The 21,727-nt window shown below is 34.5% G+C and overlaps 1 protein-coding gene across 1 annotated transcript; it reads right to left on the minus strand.

Annotated features, from left to right (window-relative positions):
- Positions 1 to 628: 628 nt before the first annotated feature.
- On the minus strand, positions 629 to 19,993 carry LOC123524763 (interleukin-6 receptor subunit beta-like). The gene is made up of 15 exons (XM_053538496.1): positions 19,794 to 19,993; positions 17,418 to 17,565; positions 15,637 to 15,766; positions 13,904 to 14,079; positions 13,221 to 13,375; positions 12,676 to 12,856; positions 9,727 to 9,824; positions 8,465 to 8,690; positions 6,285 to 6,433; positions 5,461 to 5,611; positions 4,308 to 4,481; positions 3,336 to 4,072; positions 2,144 to 2,177; positions 1,655 to 1,699; positions 629 to 1,483 (listed from the first exon to the last, which is right to left on the minus strand). Exons 2-12 carry the CDS (start codon positions 17,482 to 17,484, stop codon positions 3,879 to 3,881), a joined length of 1,701 nt encoding a protein of 566 aa, XP_053394471.1. The 5' UTR covers positions 17,485 to 17,565; positions 19,794 to 19,993; the 3' UTR covers positions 629 to 1,483; positions 1,655 to 1,699; positions 2,144 to 2,177; positions 3,336 to 3,878.
- Positions 19,994 to 21,727: the final 1,734 nt, after the last annotated feature.

Consider the following 21,727-nt stretch of genomic DNA (forward strand, 5'->3'; position numbering starts at 1 on the left):
GACCTTTTCCATAGAGACAGAAAATACTCGCAGGTAAACGCTATGCAACTAGAAGTGTGCTTGGTACTGCAATTTACAGTCTCAACAGTATAACAAGGGGAGACTGCTTTGCAAAATTTAGGTCATAGACAGCAAATCTTCAAGAGTGTGTTTTGTGCATGGAGTATACTTTGAAGGAATGCGTGAAAATTGTTTTGATCTGATTGATAATATAAGCATACGAAAACAAATGAATGAATTTACTAAATGAGCCGTGCCATGAGAAAACCAACATAGTGGGTATGCGACCAGCATGGATCCAGACCAGCCTGCGCATCCGCGCAGTCTGGTCAGGATCCATGCTGTTCGCTAATAGTTTCTCCAATTCCGATAGGCTTTAAAAACGAACAGCATGGAGCCTGACCAGACTGCGCGGATGCGCAGGCTGGTCTGGATCCATGCTGGTCGCATACCCACTATGTTGGTTTTCCCATGGCACGGCTCAAATCATCAGTAACATTTTTTAAATTAAAATCTTCCCAGAAATGTTACATTTTTCACGAAATTTTGTTTTCAAGCAGTTTTCAACTCGAGTCAAAAATGAAATAATCTTTTTTTTAAGAAAACATTAAGATAAAGGCATTACATGTGAAAATAATAAAAGAAAATATGTTAATTTTTAATGACAACTAGTGTTAATGACAGTGTTTCAAAGACTTTATTTCCTGAGGTCAAACTAGATAAAAATGCCAGCAAAGTGTAGACATTTCAATATAAAATCAATAGTGTAATACACCAATCTAGGTACATAATGTAAAGAAAAGTAATGCAAAAATTTCCATATTAATATCAAATAAGGTGAAACATAACGGAAAAAATAGAAAGAAAAATGAAATATAAATTTGGACGGCAGACGCTGCTATGATAGAATAAAAGCGAAAACAAAGCATATTTGAAAATTTGAAAATGAATGACAAAAAATAAGTTACAATAGACAATAAAGTAGACAAAGGCGACGATGCAATTCCTAGACACTGTAAACGTTTTCTCTTCCATAGACACAACAAATGCTTGCTACGAGGAACGCTGTGTTGCCGTCGTTTACGATAAACGTCCGTTTTTCTGTTTGTTGTGTGCGACACTACAGCAATATTTGCAACCACTGCGTAGTTTAAAAAAATATGATGTATGCGACAAGAATCAATTAAGCATGTTCACTATATTCATTGTTCGTTATTAGGACAACAGTGTAGATGACAATAGTCATCATTTCTATAAAGGAGTATTTTCAGGTGTTACAAGAAACATTTAGTTTAGCTTTCTTGGGTAACTTACACACATACAAGTCTTGTCCAATATTTGAGCAGGAATATTAAAAATAAATTGACCCTTTCCTTGCCGGTGGAGAGGAAAGAGTGTCTATCCGACCAAGTAAAGGTGTTTGTGTAGTGTCTGGCAAACTGGCGCTGCTGGTATGCTGGTTATCTAACTCCTGGTATACGTGCTGAAATTATAAGTCAAAGGTTAGAAAACAACCAGTAAATTTTCCTTGAAGTCATTTAATATGCAAATTCTTAACATTTCAAGAAAAAGTGCAATAAATGCCTCACTCAACATCACTTTGTGAATGTTTATCGTGTATTTCAAGTTTTATAATTCATGAAAATATACAAACCAAAAGAACGTCACCATCTTGGCGACTCAATTCTGGTCCATCATCCTGCAAATAGTAGGTGTATCTGTATTACTATTTTAGCTGGTCGTTGAACACAGCACATTTGCACGCATTATTGTTTTCAGGAAAGGTCGTATAAAATTCTTTAATATTGAACTGTTGGCTACAGGAAGCTAGTGTTGTGAAAGTACTTGCTCTGCTGACATGCCAATTCAAAGCGCATAAGTGTGACATTTCGGCTACGAGGACGATATAGTGAGCGGAGTTTGTTTAACAAAGGTATCCGTTTGCCAGTTACTACAAAACTGCACAATATATGTCACAAGTACAGACTGAAGAAAATGGAATAATTCTAGAAAATTTGACTACTCCTGTCCCGAACTTGTCGGGTCGTAGCTGCTTACTTGTACTTATAAGACTGTGATATCTTGAACTGAGAAATGTTATAACATTTACTTGTATGGCAACCTTAAGCAATTGCTTACATACCGGAATAGTGATTTGAAAATCTCTTTTGCATTTCCTGAAAGAATGAAAGGATGGTTATTGTAGGAACAATATTTGTTTTCATGTTTTTATTCATGAATACAATTTGAAAAATCACGTGCAAGTTAGAAAATGCTCGAAACATTATGTTAGATATGCATTTTTTCAAATTACAAATGTACATATAATTTATATTAAGAGAAGAAAGAAAAATAAATCCCTATACATCTCAACCGTACATATCAAAGGAACGGTGTATGTAATATGGTCTAACGCATTCATTTGAAAGACATTAACTGCCATTCAATCTTAATCCCTCTGTAAGCATTTTTATTCTATTAAGAGAAGTGTCTTCTGTATTTATTCAGACAGGGAATTAGTGACCAGCCCATGTGGCTTTTCGGTATCGTACACACGGGAGTACTAGCTCGAACCAGCTAGTATTTTGCTTATAACGCTTTTATTACTTGACGGGTTTAATATGTTAAAAAGCGCCGAAGATAAAAAGAACCGAATACTTTCCTCGGCAAAAGCGTCCGCCACACAGTCCTAACACCTTCATCACACACTTCGCACAAATCAGAGTGTTCACGTTACCTAGACTTTTGGTATATGAAAAAAAGGAACATTCGGGCCAAATGTTTGAAAAAAGTGTTGAGAATGTGTCTCGAGGAAAACGTTCGTTTTTCTGCCTTCGAGATTTATATTACTAAACAAGTTCTTTCTTTCAGCAAAACAATTACTTGAATCGAGCGATTTCACCGTGTGTACAATACCGAATTATTACGTGGATTGGCCACCCTATAAGGGTAAGGGTAATCTGAACGTTTTCCCGTGAGCAATCTCAAAGTTAACGTACTTATTCTATTTTAATTGCTCATAAAATGGTCAACTTTCTGTTCAAACTGGAAACAACTTTAAGCTCCAGCTACATTTAACTAACACTGGGATGAGAGTCCGATGTAGTGGTGCTTCACACTGGGTTCACAAAAGAATCGGTGAAGCTTCTGGAATTTGAGCCTATATTGTACCTTGCGCTATCTGCTAAAGTTTTACCAGTCTTTTGGAAGAGTCACCCATATGGGTTTTCCGCGGCGACCATAAATAAGTTTAAAAGCAAAACACACAGCATTTGCTTAAGACAGGAGGTTCTATAAAGGAATTATTTTGCAGTCTCGTACAAATGTGACATTACCTAACTAACTCTTTTTTGCATTTTACAGCACCATATACTGCACATGAGAGAAGAACGGCAGCAGCAATTACACATACCACAATGGTAAGGGGACTCGACCATATCGTATCTGTAAAAATCAAACAAAAACACGCTAGACTAGATTAGATTTAATCCTTTCCCGGTTCACAGAAAAAAGAAAAAAAATGAAGTTTTTAAATACTCATTACCTTTCTGATTATATAAACTTATTCTTCTTACACAAAAAGAAAACATATTTACATAAAAAGCATATATAGTAATCAAGTAGCACAAAAACAACCTCGGTTTCATCTAGTCTGTTTCGGCGAGGTAATGAAAAGTGCAACGCTCGTAACATCCCCTGTTAATCCTGTTAGAACAATGAATCATCTCAAAATTACAAAATACACGAATAGACTATTGCATCTAAGATGTTCAGACAGGCACTTGGCTTTTACTGTGCCCCACGTAAATTTGTATTACATCATTGCAAACTGTTTTCCTGCTTCATGGTATAGCACGTAATAAACTGTACGTGACCTTCTAACAAAAATGATAATTGGAAAATAAATTCTTACGCTGTGCTGCTGGCTGACCAGTGGTGCAAGAGCTATTGCCAAAATGTTTGCTTGATATACCTACAGCTTGTAGACATATCATGTACACTTCATCAGGATCCATATCAGTAAAAACATATGCATTTCTTCTGCCATCAACAATTGTTTTGGAAGGTGTACCTGAAATTTATACATTCAAGAGGAAATACTGTATGAAGAAAATCCTTAGGAAACCAATTGTCCAAATAATGTCGCTCAATTTTGGCTGAAAAAGTAAAACTGTATCAGTTCATCAAATATACAATAATAAAACAAGCTGACACTCATGTAGGAATTTCAGCAAGAACTTCTAATTTCAAAGCATAACATGTTTAAAACGGCAGGAGAAATGTGAGAAATGTTGCTCTTCACCTACCCAGGCATGTCTTGTCATTTTTGCCTTTAACTGTACAAAATGATATCACAAACTGGTTGGTAAAGGGGCTGGGCGGATGACTTTCACAAGGATAATTATCCCAATAGAATGACATTGACCCATCAGGTGACACAGCGTTAGATTCGAGCCTTAAACCTACTGGAGGTCGGAGATCTGAAATTTAAATAAAATGTATATTTCAACAAAAAACGTATTCTAACACGATCAGATTCATTTTCCTATTAAACAAAGAAGGCAGAAAACAGTGAATTATCATACATCAAATCACTGTTCTGACGTCACAATTATTACGTCATGGCGTCAAATGGCATAGCGGCGCGCTGGAATAGAAACCAATTGAAAACGGGCAAATATTTAATGAATGTCGTCAAGGATGTATTTAAAAATCCTTGGTAACGTGTTAGAATCGAAATAATATATCTCATCCAGTGATTTGCTCTTGAATAAATCATTGTTTGTCGTTCAGATGCGTATTATTATATCACTCGGGCTGCGCCCTCGTGATATAATTCCTTCGCATCTGAACTCCAAACAATGATTTATTCAACGACAAATCACTGGATGAGATATATTATTTCTTAAATAAAACACATTGTAACTATTCATGATCATGGATTCAAGCTACAGCTACATTGTTAGGATTTCAGTTCTTTTTTCAATGTAAAACTGTGTATTATTTTACAATTATCAGAAGTTCAACAAAGTGGCGGAATTGTAGATAAGATATCGATGGTGCTCAACCATGAAATTCAATGATTTAATTCAATTGATCAAATCTTATAGCTGTTTAACGTAACATTCTTAGAATAGCGCTTTTCTACATAAATAGTTTTTTTGTTTCTACATAAATAATCGAAGGGAAGAAGGATCGGATAAAATTAGAGAGCTCCCTTTCGTTGTTTGAACTAGCTAGTGTAGCAACCAAGTCCGTTTAAGAAATTGCAACTTTTCTTTCATTTATTAAAACATTACACAGTGTTGTGCTACCACCAGGAATAGATTTTGGCAAGTCTTGTTAAGCAGCCTAAACCGATATAAATCAAACTGATTGAATTCAATCGTTTCTGCTGTGTTACATATCTCTTGTATTAAAAAAAAAACAGTTGAGGAAACTCCAAACAAATATTTTCACCTTCAGTCTGTGTGTAATGGCAATTTTCCCACGTGATTCCGGTATCCCCATATCCTACACCGAACCGATAGTTATGCGACAGGGACCAATGTTGCACAGGGACACTGACAAAAGAAGAGTTGTTTGATACCTTGGTCCAGTTGATTGGAGACTGAGATTGAAACAGAAAATGTATAAGTTTGCAATATTGCTTAAAACTATCGATAATAAGTATGTATGTATACACAAAATGGGCATCCGTTAGAAATATTAGAAATATTGATTTCTGTAGATCCTGATATCAAATATTTTAGTGTTAATAAAGGCAACATGTAATATTCAAATGCAATGTCTGCTTATATCAATAAAAAAGTAAATTCATCGAAAACTAAAATTATACGATATTATAAACAAGCATCATTTCCCAGCTTAGTATAAGTCTTTCTTTAACTAATGATTTGTTTCTTTAGAGACATACTCATTATGCTTATTCAGTGAGGAACATTTTGCTAATGTCATTGGTTTACATTTTGTTGTATATGCTCAACGACAAAAAAGTCCAAGCTAGATCTCCACCGTTAGGCAAATACTGTTTGGTTATGATTTGAATACTTAATGGTGACTGAAAAAGCCATTTTACAACTGAGTTACCGAAAAAAAATCATTAATCCTATGAAAGCACATTTTCCCAATGTTGCGCACAATGAGAAAAGAATGGTACGGTATGGCTTTGTGCAGAGACGTATGGCATAGGTATTTGCATAATGAACACTAATACAAGTAATGACGAGGAAATCTTTTTTGTGTTTCTCTGCAGGATACTTTATCGGTGTGAATTTCCTTACCATACAGTGATTGCCAACATTCTTCAAACACCAGAACACACGGTGTTCCACTGACGACTGGGTGTCACCTTCAATGTCATTCAGCCAATACACGTGGAAGCTTTCATTTGCAATGACGGGTATGACATGTTTTATTGCTCTTTCAGAATCTACAAAAACAAATGTTGAAACGTTTGTTAAACTATATGCAACTCGTTACACACTTACTAAATATAGCTGTTAAGATGCCCTCCCTTAAATCGTATACGAAGAAAACCCAACTGATTTCGCCTTTTGGTTTATTAAAGTATCCTTTACAGTAGTAGTAGAAAAATAGTTTTGATTTATGTAAATGACCTTTAAAAAATCCATCAGACTGTGGACAGCATATTGTACCAATGATGGCATATAACACAATGTGTTTGAAACCTTGATAAACCCTTTTTGTTCACAGGCACATAAAGTTATATGCGCATAGAATGGTCTGAACAGATGAACAGATTTGTACATGGATAACCGCGACAAAAGGAAACAATTCAAATGCAAAAGTTCAATTCGGCAAAAGGCAAAACGCTTTTGGAAAATACTCCACAGATTTTATCCATAGTAACATCATAGAAGGTGAGTGTTTATACATGTAATATGCATCTAATATGTCCAACAAAACAGAACATGCCCTAAAAGCATGATCCGGCAGCTTTGGACAATTATGACAGAACTTTAAAAGTACATATGCCGGTATCAATGATGAACAAGGATACATCGAAACAATAAATGTTTGGTCTTTTATAATGTTTAGCTTTGAGACATTTTAATACATAGGAACATGTAAGAAAAACATTTAGTTAGTATCTGATGGACTTACAATAAAACTTAGATAACCTTTTACTGAGGTCGAAATGAGGACTAATCAACCTGGAAAAGTGATAATGACAACGGCGTACCAAATATAAAAGGCAACTCGTAGCCTACTAGAAAAAAAAAAGCTAAGCATATCCAAACGTAGACAGCGTTTGGTCATTCATCTAGTTGTTTGGAATTAAATTATGTACGGTGTCACATTGTTGTAAATGTAAAAATGCAATGACGTCGTTGCTTGAGGTCATTACGTGATTTTTCTCCACCAACGAGTCAATACGACATTTTATCATTAATCATGTGACTATTTTTAGACCAATAATAAGGACTATAAATATAAATATAATGACGGATATTGATTGTCCACAAAACCAGAATACTGAGTTTTCACTAAACGTAAAAGTGCAACACGCAGTTCATCGAACTTAAATGCAAGCAATCAAGCGTACAACAAAAATGATCAACACGTTGGTGTATGTTATGTCAAACTGACACTTGAACAGACAGATTATTGGCAAGTTGTACAAATTACGTCATTTATGTACATTTAATTCTCGAAAAAAAAGAGAGCAAATTTCCCATTTGACATGCTACAAATGGTTGCACTTTAAACAGTTACACAGACATTTAAACTGTTCCAGTTTAAGACTATTCATTTAACAGCAGTGACATTTCAAACCACTTATACACACACATTTAATCATGTTCGATTTGATGTTTCTTTAGTTTTTTGTAAGTAACATCTTAATGTGACGTAATAGAGGGGATTTTGTAAAAAAAAAACGGAACATTTTTACAGCACAATTTCGACCAATAGAAATATTAGTTATTTGTAAACTTTGAATGTCCGTTTTATTTCTTCAAATTATAAATTTAAGTCAGATTGAAGGTTTGCAAAATGAGGATGCATATTGACGGCTGCTTTAAACAATACGGAGAAATCGCATGTTGTGTTCACCTTATGATGTGTCTACATATTTATGGTTCCAAATAATAAGTTGCTTGTAAATGATATGGAAGAATGGTGAATATTGATGCTTTACGTATAGGGTAGAAGCTATGATGTGAACTCCTAAACATTCAGAAATAAAAAGGGGAAGAGGCAAAGCGACTAATGGTTTTAGTTAAAAGCCCCTGGTCGACTTCGTGATTTTAAGTGAATAGATATACGAAAATTCTACATATGTCTCGCGGACATGTGATTGGTCGAAAATGTAGGGTAAACAATGTACATAGTGTTTTGCCACCTCATCTGATTTCATGTACTTAAGCCGTTCAAAGTGCTATAACTCTTAAGATTTTGAAAGCCTAAGTGGTTAAAGCAAGGATAGCATAAAACTTACCTCGAGTGGTATCAGGGATGGAAAGAGATGAATATACAGATGAAATACCGACAGAGGTTTCCGCCTGGAGTCTTATCTCGTATTTTGTGTTGCATTTGAGTGTAACAAGATAATTATAACTTTGTCCATGAATTGATTTGGTAACAGGCTTTCCTGATTCAGGTAGTTCCCTTATGTCCATTAAGAAATGTGTAATAATTCCATGTTTCAGGTGACTAGGCACATCCTGTGGATGACATAAAAAAAAGATAGTAGTCTGAACACATTGAATGTCTTGTAGTTTTCAGCTCACATATACTGAGTACATCTAGAAACGCAACACTTGTTCTACAGTCAATATCTTTTAACCTGATAATTGACAAGAAAACTGCACTTACTTGATTTTTTTTATTTTGGTTTTGGATGATGGTCAGATTTCTATACGATTTTACAATACTACTACACAAAATTCAAATACACATGTACAAGGAAAGTATGCACAAAATCGGGGGTAAAAATGTTGCGTTTCTATATGTAGCCTACTGAGCATATATATTACTGTCAAGATTTTATCTATCAATAACTGTTAAGTAAAGACATACATAATGATCAGTTTTATTAACATCTTAATCTGTTAAGGTAATATGTACTTTTGATAAACTGGAAGTATTGGCGTAACTATCTTTGAACAAAGCTTGGACTCGGTATACAGAAACGAAACTCATTTTATATATAAAAAAGTAACAACATGTAAGTAAAAACGACAATGCTACTTTCTTTCTAGGGGTAAAATATGATATTAAAAAGTTTGACATGTTAATTAATTCCAAAAAAGTCTCAAAATCGGCTAGAAATGTGCGAATCTCTTTAAGCATTGTCAAATGTTTTAAAAACAAGCAGACAGACCTATACATTTTCTGCCACAACATTATAGACCATATATATGTTAGTTTATAATCATCAGAAAGTTCATTAAAATCTTTACTATAGAAAAAAATCTTTTCGCAGAAATGTCATCAAATTTGTGATTTTCCCATAGACTTCCATTATGAAAACTTGTATGCGATCCACATTTTTCAAATCAAATTAAAAAAAAAATCAAGAAAACGATCCTATCTTTTTTATTTGCTTAATTTTCTAAGTATATTATGAAGTTTTGAAAAACCAGGGTTGGGTTTAATCAAATTCTACATTATTAAAAATAACATGCAGAACTACCTTAAATGCGTAGTTGTGAAGGAACAAACTTTTTCCCCAGCAAGGCTACACTACTTATGTCATACCTTCCAATAAATCCGTATTGTTCTAATGTTTTCGTTTGTACATTTATTTTCAATCACACTGAAACCTCCACGTGCCATATCTGGTGCACCAGCAGGAACTGCGTCATAAATTGAAATAGCATGTGCTATAACTGGTATATCACGCAAAATAATGGAGTGTAACTACATATGATCGTACGAATCTGAATAATTGGATCACAAATAAATTATGAGAATGCCGATCAATAAAAAAAATCCCATAATATTCTTTAACAGATGCGATTTTTTAAAAAAAATAATCTAACCCGGTTTATTATTACTTCCCTTTTGGCTACCAATATGGGACTGAAAACAAAATATTTCTAATGCTTTAAGCAACTGAAATATCCAGATATTTATCAAATGAAAGTGTAATACTGGAACTCTGTTGAACAATTAAATTCAACAAACAGTTGTTACATAAGTGGGACCTGGATTTATTAATTTCCTAAACAAGTCGCCAATAGATTGTTCGAAACTCAGGCCACACGGCTTTTTAGCATCACCTGTATGATAGCAGTCTTTCTAGACTTTGATTGAAGAGGCTTGCTTTTTATAGGCCAAGATGGGCGTTGCAGATCTGTGACCTTTAAAATGATCAATCTTTTTCACAAACAAATGATGCGTGCGGATACTGTATATCAAATATGATATTTTTTCACAGATGTTTCAGGATCACATTTGGATGCGAGTCAATACTGCAAGAACGATTCATATTCCCGTGTAACCTGCACGTTTTCTACTTAGATAAAAATAATAATGGCCTTTTTTTGTCCAAGATTTTTGTCGTAGATATCTGTTGATGCGTAAATCGATGTAAAATAGTTCACCATTTTCAACTATATATACAAGTATGTAGGAATAGCGTGATAAGAAGGTTGAAAGAGGATAAATGTGTCCGCTTTTATTTCCTGTATTGAATAACAACGTATAAAATATTTTTACATGTCCGGTCCTTCAATTCCTACGAGACTACTCTTGTGTTGAAGGTACATTGTATGTTCTTTGAGAAGAATTCTATAAGACTTGTCTTTCATTTTTATACTTTCCTGTGTTGCTTTAATCAAAGTATGCCTTATATATTAATGTATTTACTCTATTCTGGGAATAAATATGCTAGGTCAGTCTTGAGCGCACACTCAAACTGACAAATTGAGAGACGTCCCCAAGCTAAGTTTTATAACACATAACATTGTCAAGAAGTTCATCATAAGTTTCCGCGTCATTTTCGTGGGCACGATGACATGTGTGGGGACATTCCAAATTAAACAAAAGATAAAACTAAAATTCAACGCTATGATATTTTATGAAGTTTAAACAAAGATTCTAAACAACATTTTCATACATCAATACACATTTTAAGACTTAGATTAATGTTATTTCTTGTATGACATGTATGCGCATATGTAGATACTACATGATGTGTCTTCTCGTGAATCCTAGTTTGCTCTCGCGAGATTCGGTATATTGTCATCGTTTTTCATTACGCTGTTATCTTTATCAGCGACTTTGTAAATTACCGGTAACTCATTGTGTAATACGTAAAAAAAGGAAAATAAATGAATATTAAATGAATATTTGACCTAATACCTCAAATAGCATTATTGTCAAAACACGTTACACCTATCAATTATATATCTAAATATTTAACATAATTATTCAAATTAACAGAAAGTAATATGAAGTTGACGGAGTCCAAATATACATGATTCTAAAGAATTTAGATATGACGTTGACAAGCTATAAGCTATAAGCGGCTCGTAAAATGGTTCAGAAACATGAAACAATTGGACAATGTAAACTGTTTTTAAAGACTACATATGTATCTTATCTAATATTGTAAGTAACTAAATTATTTATAGATTTATAGAAAGTTACTTACTTTCATTCTTTACCTGCCGTGTTTCAAAGAATTTTACTGAAATTCGTTATAAACATGACTAACTGACAACCGACGTTCTCGATGGTATCTTATAACTGACCTAATTTTGACCATGACACTTTTACGTCGATGACGTTGTTCCGTCATGAAAATTACGACGTCGGACAAAATGACATAACGAAAAGGCGACATATCGAACTCGATAAAACGAATACTGAAACTGTAATAATTTGTAGCATTCCAACCGCTGCCTTGTCTGTGTGGGCATCCGACTAGTTTCGTTTAGTGGCATAAGTACATATAGTGGCGTTTTAACTTGGCTGCAATCGACAGAAATAAGAAGAAACCAGTCACAATTTCGTTGACTGCTTTCTGATGTACCTTTCCGTAAACTATGTTTTTCCTTGACTTCACATTAAGTATAGGACAGGATCCGGGGTACTTACTATCCCGGGATGGTAAAAGTGACGTTTTAATTTATTAAACATATTGATTAATTTGAATATATTCTCAGAAAGTACCTTTGGGGCCACTAAACGTTTTAGAATTATAATTCTGTCTTTATTTGTTGATCGATCGTTACAATAAATTCTGGCTTTATTTATATTTTGCTGTTCCGATCAAATAAAAGTACGAAAAAGAAACAGAAAACGGAACTTTTAAAAATCGCAGGTTAGTAATTTCCACTTGAATATGAAATATATGGCTATGGTTGACCTCCACATACTTTCAACACGTCACAAATGAAATTTACTTAACAACCATTTATGAAGTAATTTTTAAACAAAATACACAAGCGAAATATACGCTTTGATCGTAAAATTGGCGTTATTAAACGTATCATTTAACCTATAATTTCTGAAGACCTTCAAAAAGAAATATAATTTCTATCTAAATCATGCAAAATAAAGATGGTATTCACGACGTATACCGATACGGAAGTGTTTGATCGAAAAGTAGATGAATAGCATTATACATAACGGGTATGTAGATTTAAAATACCAAGAGGCTGATAGAGCAGTAAGAGAACAAGGTGTTTTCGTAAATACCATCTTCAAGTGTTGTAAGTGTTGTCAGTTTGCTGTCGCTGAAATGCCCGCTTATCTGGCCTTTCCAGTCCCCGAACTTGGCCTGTATATCGAATACGTACATGGTAAATGGTTGAAGGTTACAAATGATTCGACTGGTATTGCACACTGTAACTAGAGTAGAGTTTTCTGGATCATGTGTCTGAAAGTAAAAATAACTTGATTGTTAGTATTTGGTTACATTTTTCATGTCTCGAAAAGTTTATATGATATTTACATGATGATCAATATGTTTGCTATATGCATGGGCCATAGAAATCATGGTTTAAAATACACTTTTAGGTTCATTGTCTGCTACTATTTCTTTTTTGGCTAGATGGAAATAACAGGGACCCTAAAAACTCTACATGTACAAGGTAGGGTACTAACTATGTTTCCGTTAACATAAAGAAAGAGGTCAAAGTGAGATTTCATAACCACTCAAATACCCATATGGCTAATGATTTTATCCAACTGTGCTTATCAATAATGTAACAAGGAAGTAAAGCTAAAAGATTTAAGCTTACCTTAAATTCTGTCTGAATTTTCCTTCCATAAGAAATTTGATAAAACTTGCCGTCAAAAGATGAACATTTTGATGTCTTGTTATACCACCAACTAACATTCACGCATGTGCTGTTAATTGATTCTGTCACCATGTGATCAATACCAGGAGGTTTTCCTATAGTCAAAGAAGATGTTTTATGATACAAACACATTTTTATTCACTTTTACAGTAGTTTATTTTTATTTACTTAAAATCCATTGTGAAACAAGTTCTACCCTATATGTTAATTAACCTCAATGGAACCAACTGCCGGAGAGTATAACAGAAGAGAAGACATTTCTCTGTTCATTCTAAGAGCAAAGCATGCATGATTTGTTCACGAGTTTAGTACGACATCGTCAGGGAATTAACGCTCTACCATTACGCTAGCGATCTAGTCTCGACTCACTTATCAGAGAATTAACGCTCTACCATTACGCTAGCGATCTAGTCTCGACTCACTTATCAGGGAATTAACGCTCTACCATTACGCTAGCGATCTAGTCTCGACTCACTTATCACAGCTTATCACTAATGCGTTTACCTCTTCAGCTGGTTCCGAACGGATATTTCTTATTAGGCTAATAAGGTTAAAAAGCGTCCATTTGGCCACAGCAGAAAAAAAGAGAAAAACAAAATAAGGATGGATTTTTAGGAACTTACTGCAAGCATCTGGATCCACGTCCCAATCCTTGTTAAATATCCTTTCTTGGGCTGTTTTTGTGGTTATAATGACACTCACGTTGAAATTGAAATAAAAGTTCATGGCATATCCATAATACCAGGTGCATGAAGTCAACCTAATTTCTGGACATGGACCAGTATTTTGCAGGGTGTACCTGAAAACAGATAAGTAGGAACTGTGGTCACCATTTCAATCTGACCAACTATCACGAGAATAAAGTACCATTAATTTCTTATTTCAGAGCACTATAAAAGTTATCTTTGTCCGCGATTACAGAAATGAGTGAAAAGATCAGTCTCAAAACTCCAGGAATTTTGTTGCTGTTGTTCTTTCTCAGATTAGTTTTGAGACTTACCAATGGCTAAGTGCATTCAGACACTGCTGTCTAGACTTATGACCTTCGATCCACATTGGTCTCGTATTTAGCAGTATATATGAGCCCCGCCATGGGAAAACCAACATAGTGGTTTTGCGACCAGCATGGATCCAGACTAGCATGCGCATCCGCGCAGTCTGGTCAGGATCCATGCTGTTCGCTTTCAAAGCCTATTGCAATTACAGAAACTGTTAGCGAACAGCATGGATCCTGACCAGACTGCGCGGATGCGCAGGCTGGTCTGGATCCATGCTGGTCGCAAAGCCACTATGTTGGTTTTCCCATGGCATGGCTCATATCTTCTATATTATTAGTTGCTCTACCTGCTGGGATGAAACGACACGGAAGAAATATTGCGAAATACAAAGGACTATGAACATCTGATGTATGTCTTGCCCCAAATGACCCAGTAGACAATTTGACCTTGGTTTCATTAAGAAAAACATTCTGACCATGTTTTTTTTTTGCAAATCAGACAGAAAATCTAGCTTCTGGAATGTTACACAGTCTTTCAATGTTCTGACCTAGTGACCTAGAATTTGACCGAAGATGACCCCGTTTCAAACTTGGTCTATATTTCATTGAAACAAGCATTCTGACTGGATTTCATACAAATGTAGTATTAAATGTGGCCTATGGACTGCTTAAAAGGTTTTCTTAAGATCTGACCTGGGTGATCTAGTCTTTATTCTAAGATGACCTAGTTACAAACTTATCGAAGATTTCTGACAATGTTACATGAATTACAGTCAGGGAATGTAGCTGCAAAAGTGGTAACGAGGTTTTTCTAATATTTGACATTGTGACCAAGTTTTTGAGCTCAGATATCAAAGTTTCTGACTTGCGATGAATTCAATAAATTCAGATATCCTAACAAAGTTTCTTGCAGATCAATAAGAAAATATACATGGCATCTGAGGTAAAAAAATCAATTATTTGACCTCGTGACGTAGTTTTTGTCAATGGATATCCCAGTTTAAAATTTGAACATGACCTCATAAAGGCAAATGTTTGAACCAGGTTTCATGAAGACCAAGTAGAAAATGTGGCCTCTAGAATGCAAACAAGCTTTTCCTACGGCTAGGAAAGTGTTACCTATTTTAGAAGCAATATATCTTATTTTCAAACTTTACATTGAGCTGATAAAGACGAACATTCTGAACAGGTTTCATGAAGATTAGAAAGTTCAGAAAATGTGCCCTCTAGAGTGTTAACAATGTCTCTTTTTACACCAAAAATAACCCAGTCACAAACTTGACAAAGATTTCATACATACTTTCCATGTATAACGCCTTCAAGTTTATAGATTACGATCTAATTAGAATGATTACCTACCATGTTATGTTTATTTTTAAATCTTCCGGGTCTACTGTTAGAGGTGGTATGGTCCAATTAACTGTTACACTTGCTGGCGATACCCAATTATCATACTTTATAACACACGTGAGATCATCATTAATGTCATCTGAAATTATATATATTTCATAACTCAATTCATTTTCGTCTAACCGATTCAGTTTAGAATCAAAACATTACATTTTACATGAGATATTCTAAAATTCGAGGAAAATTAAAAAAATGATTCCTATCTGAAATTTGAAGAACCAAAACCTGCTTGAATATTGTAATCGGATGGAAACAAAAGTAGCACAGGGGCTGTATTCATAAAGCATCTAAAGTATAAGTATAAGAAATTGATTATTTACTTAAGTATTACTTAGGTATGAAATTTATTTTACTTAAGTATATTTGTTATTCATAAAACAACTTAGTAAGTAATTCTTGGCTTTTATTGTGGACGAAAACATTAAAAAAACAACATTAATTTCAGATAGATACAACATGCACAATTATGTTTAAAGTGCTTTTATCTGAAAAACAACACTTTAATCGTACTCACGACGCCATTTTGTTTTCTGATTTAAGTCATTTCTTACGTATCTTAAGTTTAAGCTGTTTTATTAATAGGACTTAAGTTTTTACTTAGACTTAAGCTGAAATCACCACAAACTTAAGTAAAATCTTAAACTTAAGTCAAAACTTATACTTAAGATGCTTTATGAATACGGCCCCTGGACTAAGAAGTCAAGTGTCGTAATTATTGAAGCCTTTTAGCTTCCTATGTTTGTTAAATCCAGACCGAGGGAAACGCACTAAATAAGATTGTTTTATCGTTGTACTATACTACAGCAATTCTGTGAAGCTTTTAAGGTCTTCTAACGAAATAAAGACGCAGATACAACACATTCCATGGTAATGCCGGTGGCAACGTCAGATAAACTTAACTTTATTTATGATTATCAAAATTCAGTTATGAATTTATGAGGACCTTGCAAATATAGAAGTATATTTTCTTAGGGAATCCCGCTAATGTGTCCTCTCAATGACCAACATCGGTAAAACATGTATAGTATTTATTCTAATAAAACCAAACACAGTCCAGAAGATTCGAATCAATATGCACACTGCAAAGGTCACTAAAGTAGCAGTGCACATATATATTTACCTTAGCCTATATGATATTCAAAATATAACATGATTAATATGATAAAATGCCAGTTATACTTTTATAACTGCAACCAGTTGAACAGTTTCATACAATTGACGGTGTATTCGATTATTACAAAGAAAATACACAGAATACACAATCGACAATCTAAATCGCTTGCGTTGTAACATGTAATTTTAAAAAAATAACTTGTTGTCCTCAATTTTTTTTTGTAAAGACTTTTATTCTCAACCTGTCAGAAATACCATTCAAATTAAATCAAAACAGCGTGTTGTATCATGAACAAAAATCTAAATATTGTGAATGTTTCAAGAGGTATTCATAAATTGTTAATATTTCAATCAAACTTGTCAAAGCTATTGCGAAATCTGCAACTAATAGCTAATAAGCGTTATTATAACTTAAAGGTAATTTACAAAATTTTGCACCTTAAATGCATTTTACGAATGTGCTGATTTTAGATTAAGGATTTTTTTCTCTGTCTATTACAAGCGATATAGATAATGAACGCTAGCTAGGCAGTACAATAAAACCTCTGTTTACAACAACTGTGAACAGCAATTTCCTCTTTACTGCGATGTCTAAATTAAAAATGTATATTGCGTACCCGCGTGGCCGTGTTGCAAATACATGTAGATTACTGCCGTGATAAAAAACCATGATTGATATGCCATGTTGATGCCCAGCTGCTTTAATGCCCATTACACTGTACCCATCTTGCATCATTTCTGCCGGCAAACCTTCCATCTTGTAATCTGCAAGGGTGAAAACTGCATTTTCATTTAGGGCTTGACAAAGTCCTAGGTCGAAATTTTATATTGCAAAAGGATTTCCCCCCTCCATTTGCAGGGCTCTTTTGCAAAACACTTTCAAAACATCAGTATACCAAGATGAAATCTAATTACCGGGCTGAATCGCATGAGTTTTAATTAATAAGAAAATACACACATAGTAATTGAAAAAAATCATATTTGAATATGACCTGTGATTTTGTGTACAACATTTTATATTACAAGACACTAACGGCTTTCGTGACATTTTGCAAAAAGAGTGATCATGAAGATAAAGTTGCGTAATTTAGTTAGCCAAGTTGCTACATAAATGTTTATAACATGACATCAAAAGTCGTCATTTGCTTCACCTGTGTCGAATGTGCAAAGTTTGAAGTATATTGCCAAAGTGTTACTTTCCGCGAGTTACTTTAGCCGTGGTAACGAGGCACTAACTCGTAGGAACAGGCTGTTTTCTCTGTTCAAGCGTTAACTTCTCGATCTGATGAGTTAGTATCTGGTGGCTGTTAGTTGTTTTAGTCGTGGAAACGAGGTAGTAACTCATAGGAGTTATATGTTACCTATGACAAAGATATTTCCCGTTTTGATGAGTTAGTATCTGATGGCTGTTAGTTATTTTAGTCGTGGGAACGAGGTAGTAACTCATAGGAGTTATATGTTACCTATGACAAAGATATTTCCCGTTTTGATGAGTTAGTATCTGGTGGCTGTTAGTTGTTTTAGTCGTGGGAACGAGGTAGTAACTCACAGGAGTTATATGTTACCTATGACAAAGATATTTCCCGTTTTGATGAGTTAGTATCTGGTGGCTGTTAGTTGTTTTAGTCGTGGGAACGAGGTAGTAACTCATAGGAGTTATATGTTACCTATGACAAAAATATTTCCCGTTTTGATGAGTTAGTATCTGATGGCTGTTAGTTATTTTAGTCGTGGGAACGAGGTAGTAACTCACAGGAGTTATATGTTACCTATGACAAAGATATTTCCCGTTTCGATGAGTTAGTATCTCGTAGTCATGAGTTATTTTAGTCGTGAGAACGAGGTACTAACTCGTAGGACAGATATATTATCTCGTGACCACGTGTTATTTATCACGTACCCATGGGTTCCCGTCACAAGCGCGAGAACGTGTTTTATCTTGTGGCTACAAACTGATCATTGTGTAGCCACGAGTAAAATTCTTGTTCTCACGAGTTAGTAACTAGTCCCATTGAGATAAAAACCACACACATGTCCCTACTCATATCCCGCAGTTCAGCGAACTGTTCTTTTTTCTGTTCAAGATAATTTTTCAGTTCTTATTGTTCAGTTTATGTGTTTTCTCTCCCCACCCATCTCCATCCCCACACCCCCCTCAAACAAATCCAATTTTTCTTCTTCTGGAAATTTCGCAGGACAATATTGTTTCTCTGTTTTCTGTTTAACATCCTGAGATAAAAACTTCTCTGGTCTTCGTAAAAGAACGTTCGACTGGTCAAATAGCAACACTGTTAACCGACGATTTGTGTAAAAAAGTCACATTAAAATAGAATATTTTACACATATTTCATAAACAGTATGCGTAATATTACCAGTTGAATTTTGAATTTACGACGAAACAACTGTACGACGTGGATGTACATAATTGAGCCGTGCCATGAGAAAACCAACATAGTGGCTTTGCGACCGCGCAGTCTGGTCAGGATCCATGCTGTTCGCTAATGGTGTCTCTAATTGCAATAGGCTTTAAAAGCGAACAGCATGGATCTTGACCAGACTGCGCGGATGCGCAGGCTGGTCTGGATCCATGCTGGTCGCAAAGCCACTATATTGGTTTTCTCATGGCGCGGCTCATATGTTGATTGATAAAACAAAACACAACCGTTGCAGTGTTCATTACGCCACTATATAGAAAGTACATTAATTTTTATAGTAAGTACAATAATTTTTATAGTAAGTACATTATTTTTTATAGAAAGTACAATAATTTTTATAGACTGAACTAATACAACACAAATGCAAAATAAAATAATCATGCTCATGACAAATGTTTTATGTATTATATTTTCATAAAGATTAATTAAATGTGCATTTATCTATTTATAAGTATTTAAGTAATAAAATCGAAAGCCCTTTAAACGTAATTTTATGTATGAATAGGTCAAAGACTATTGAACTAGTAAAGAACAAATGTTTGTATGTTTATTTTTTACCTCATACATGTCCATCCCTTATTTTATATTTCACTGCTTTTAACAAATATTTATTTCCTGTACTATTTTCAAAATTTGTGACAGTCACTCAAAATTACGATCAATTTATCTGATTTTTTATAAAGATGACCTGCATACTACTATGTCATATTATAATCGTGGCTTAAAGAAATTTGGAAAACCCAATTGAATGGTCTTTTGTGAATAAATGTTATGATACTTTTACAATGACCTGGCGCGGACATGTTTGTTGAATTGGAGTTTTCAATAAATAGTTTGTGCGGTTATGTTTAACAATCAATATGGACTCCTGGGTAAAATTTTAATTGGTCTCCCTCTTTGTGGTATAATTGACGTTTCGTTCACAGCTCAATGTCGACCAAATTATGTTAAAGTGACTTATCTTTTATTAAAACATAAACAGATAAGATCACAACTGTCTAACTGAAATTTTTTGAATTTGAATTTTTTTTAGTTTAACGTCAACCCATAATCTTTAAGTGTGTGCTATCATTTTCAAAGAGATATACATAAATTAAAAAAAAGAAAGAAAAAACCTATGTAGATTTTAGCGAATAAATTTCATATTTAACGTTATAAATCACATTTAAGCATGCCTTTTAGAGGAAACATAATATCTTGTGACTGTTTTTTTTACCTTTATAATGTATAATCAGTCACATACTATTCAAGTGCAGTCCTACATAATTATGTTCGCATATGAAGTGGGCCGGTAATGCCAATCGGCAAATTACGTATTACCCGGATGAGACTTCGGCATTCTACGGAAACCATGTGCCCATAGAGCTTCATGAAGTTTGAAGAATACCGAATTGCATAATGAGAATACTTAATCACACGGAAATTATCGTCCACTACTTAAAGCCCAACCCAGAAAACCTGTGTTGAATGTTCTAAATTTAAAGTTTGTGATGGATGATCAAAGAAAAAACAACAACACGAAATTCAAAGTTTTTACAATTCTTCTTTAAAAGTCATTTTAATTAAACTAAGAAACTGAATACCCCTATCTTAGAACAGACATTTAGATAGTATATAGAATCATTTCATACCATTCAAGTATGCACGTACGTCTTGGTGTATATAGAAAACCACTAAACTTAAAACTCAACTTGAGTTGCGTGACATAAATGAATATACAGTTTATGTAAGGTTGCATCGTAACGAATGTTCTGAATATAGAATGAACTCCTACATGTACAAAGTACCTGTTTAATAGCTCTCAAACAAAATGTAAAACACATTTGAAACACATTATGATAAACGTAGTCTCGTTCAAACATTGCGGGGGCTCGAACCCGCGGTTCCTTAAATTGATACCCAACGGACGCAGTCATATTTACAACGCCGAAGTCCAATAGCACCGCTTCGATAAATGCAGCTACAATATCCGCATTTTTAGCTATTAATTGTTTAAGAGGTCACGATTTTGATTATTTTATTATTAATATACTATAAATTTGTCAAATTTGAATGCAATATAATTCAATGAGTGACATTAATGGGATATTTTCATCATATCATGGTTAACACGGCTGTTTACATTAAATTAACGTATTATAATTGAGCCGCGCCATGCGAAAACCAACATAGTGGCTTTGCGACCAGCATGGATCCAGACCAGCCTGCGCATCCGCGCAGCCTGGTCAGGATCCATGCTGTTCGCTAACGGTTTCTCTAATTGCAATAGGCTTTGAAAGCGAACAGCATGGATCCTGACCAGACTGTGCGGATGTGCAGGCTGGTCTGGATGCAGGCTGGTCTGGATCCATGCTGGTCGCAAATGCACTATGTTGGTTTTCTCATGGCGCGGCTCATGCATGAAGCTAGATTTATATCGTCGGTTGTTTACACTGATTGAAAACGGCAAACATTTAACACAGGTTTACGTCCGCTTAAAATGGCATACATGT

The sequence above is a fragment of the Mercenaria mercenaria genome, chromosome 3 (assembly GCF_021730395.1).
Source record: "Mercenaria mercenaria strain notata chromosome 3, MADL_Memer_1, whole genome shotgun sequence".
Lineage (NCBI taxonomy): Eukaryota > Metazoa > Mollusca > Bivalvia > Venerida > Veneridae > Mercenaria > Mercenaria mercenaria.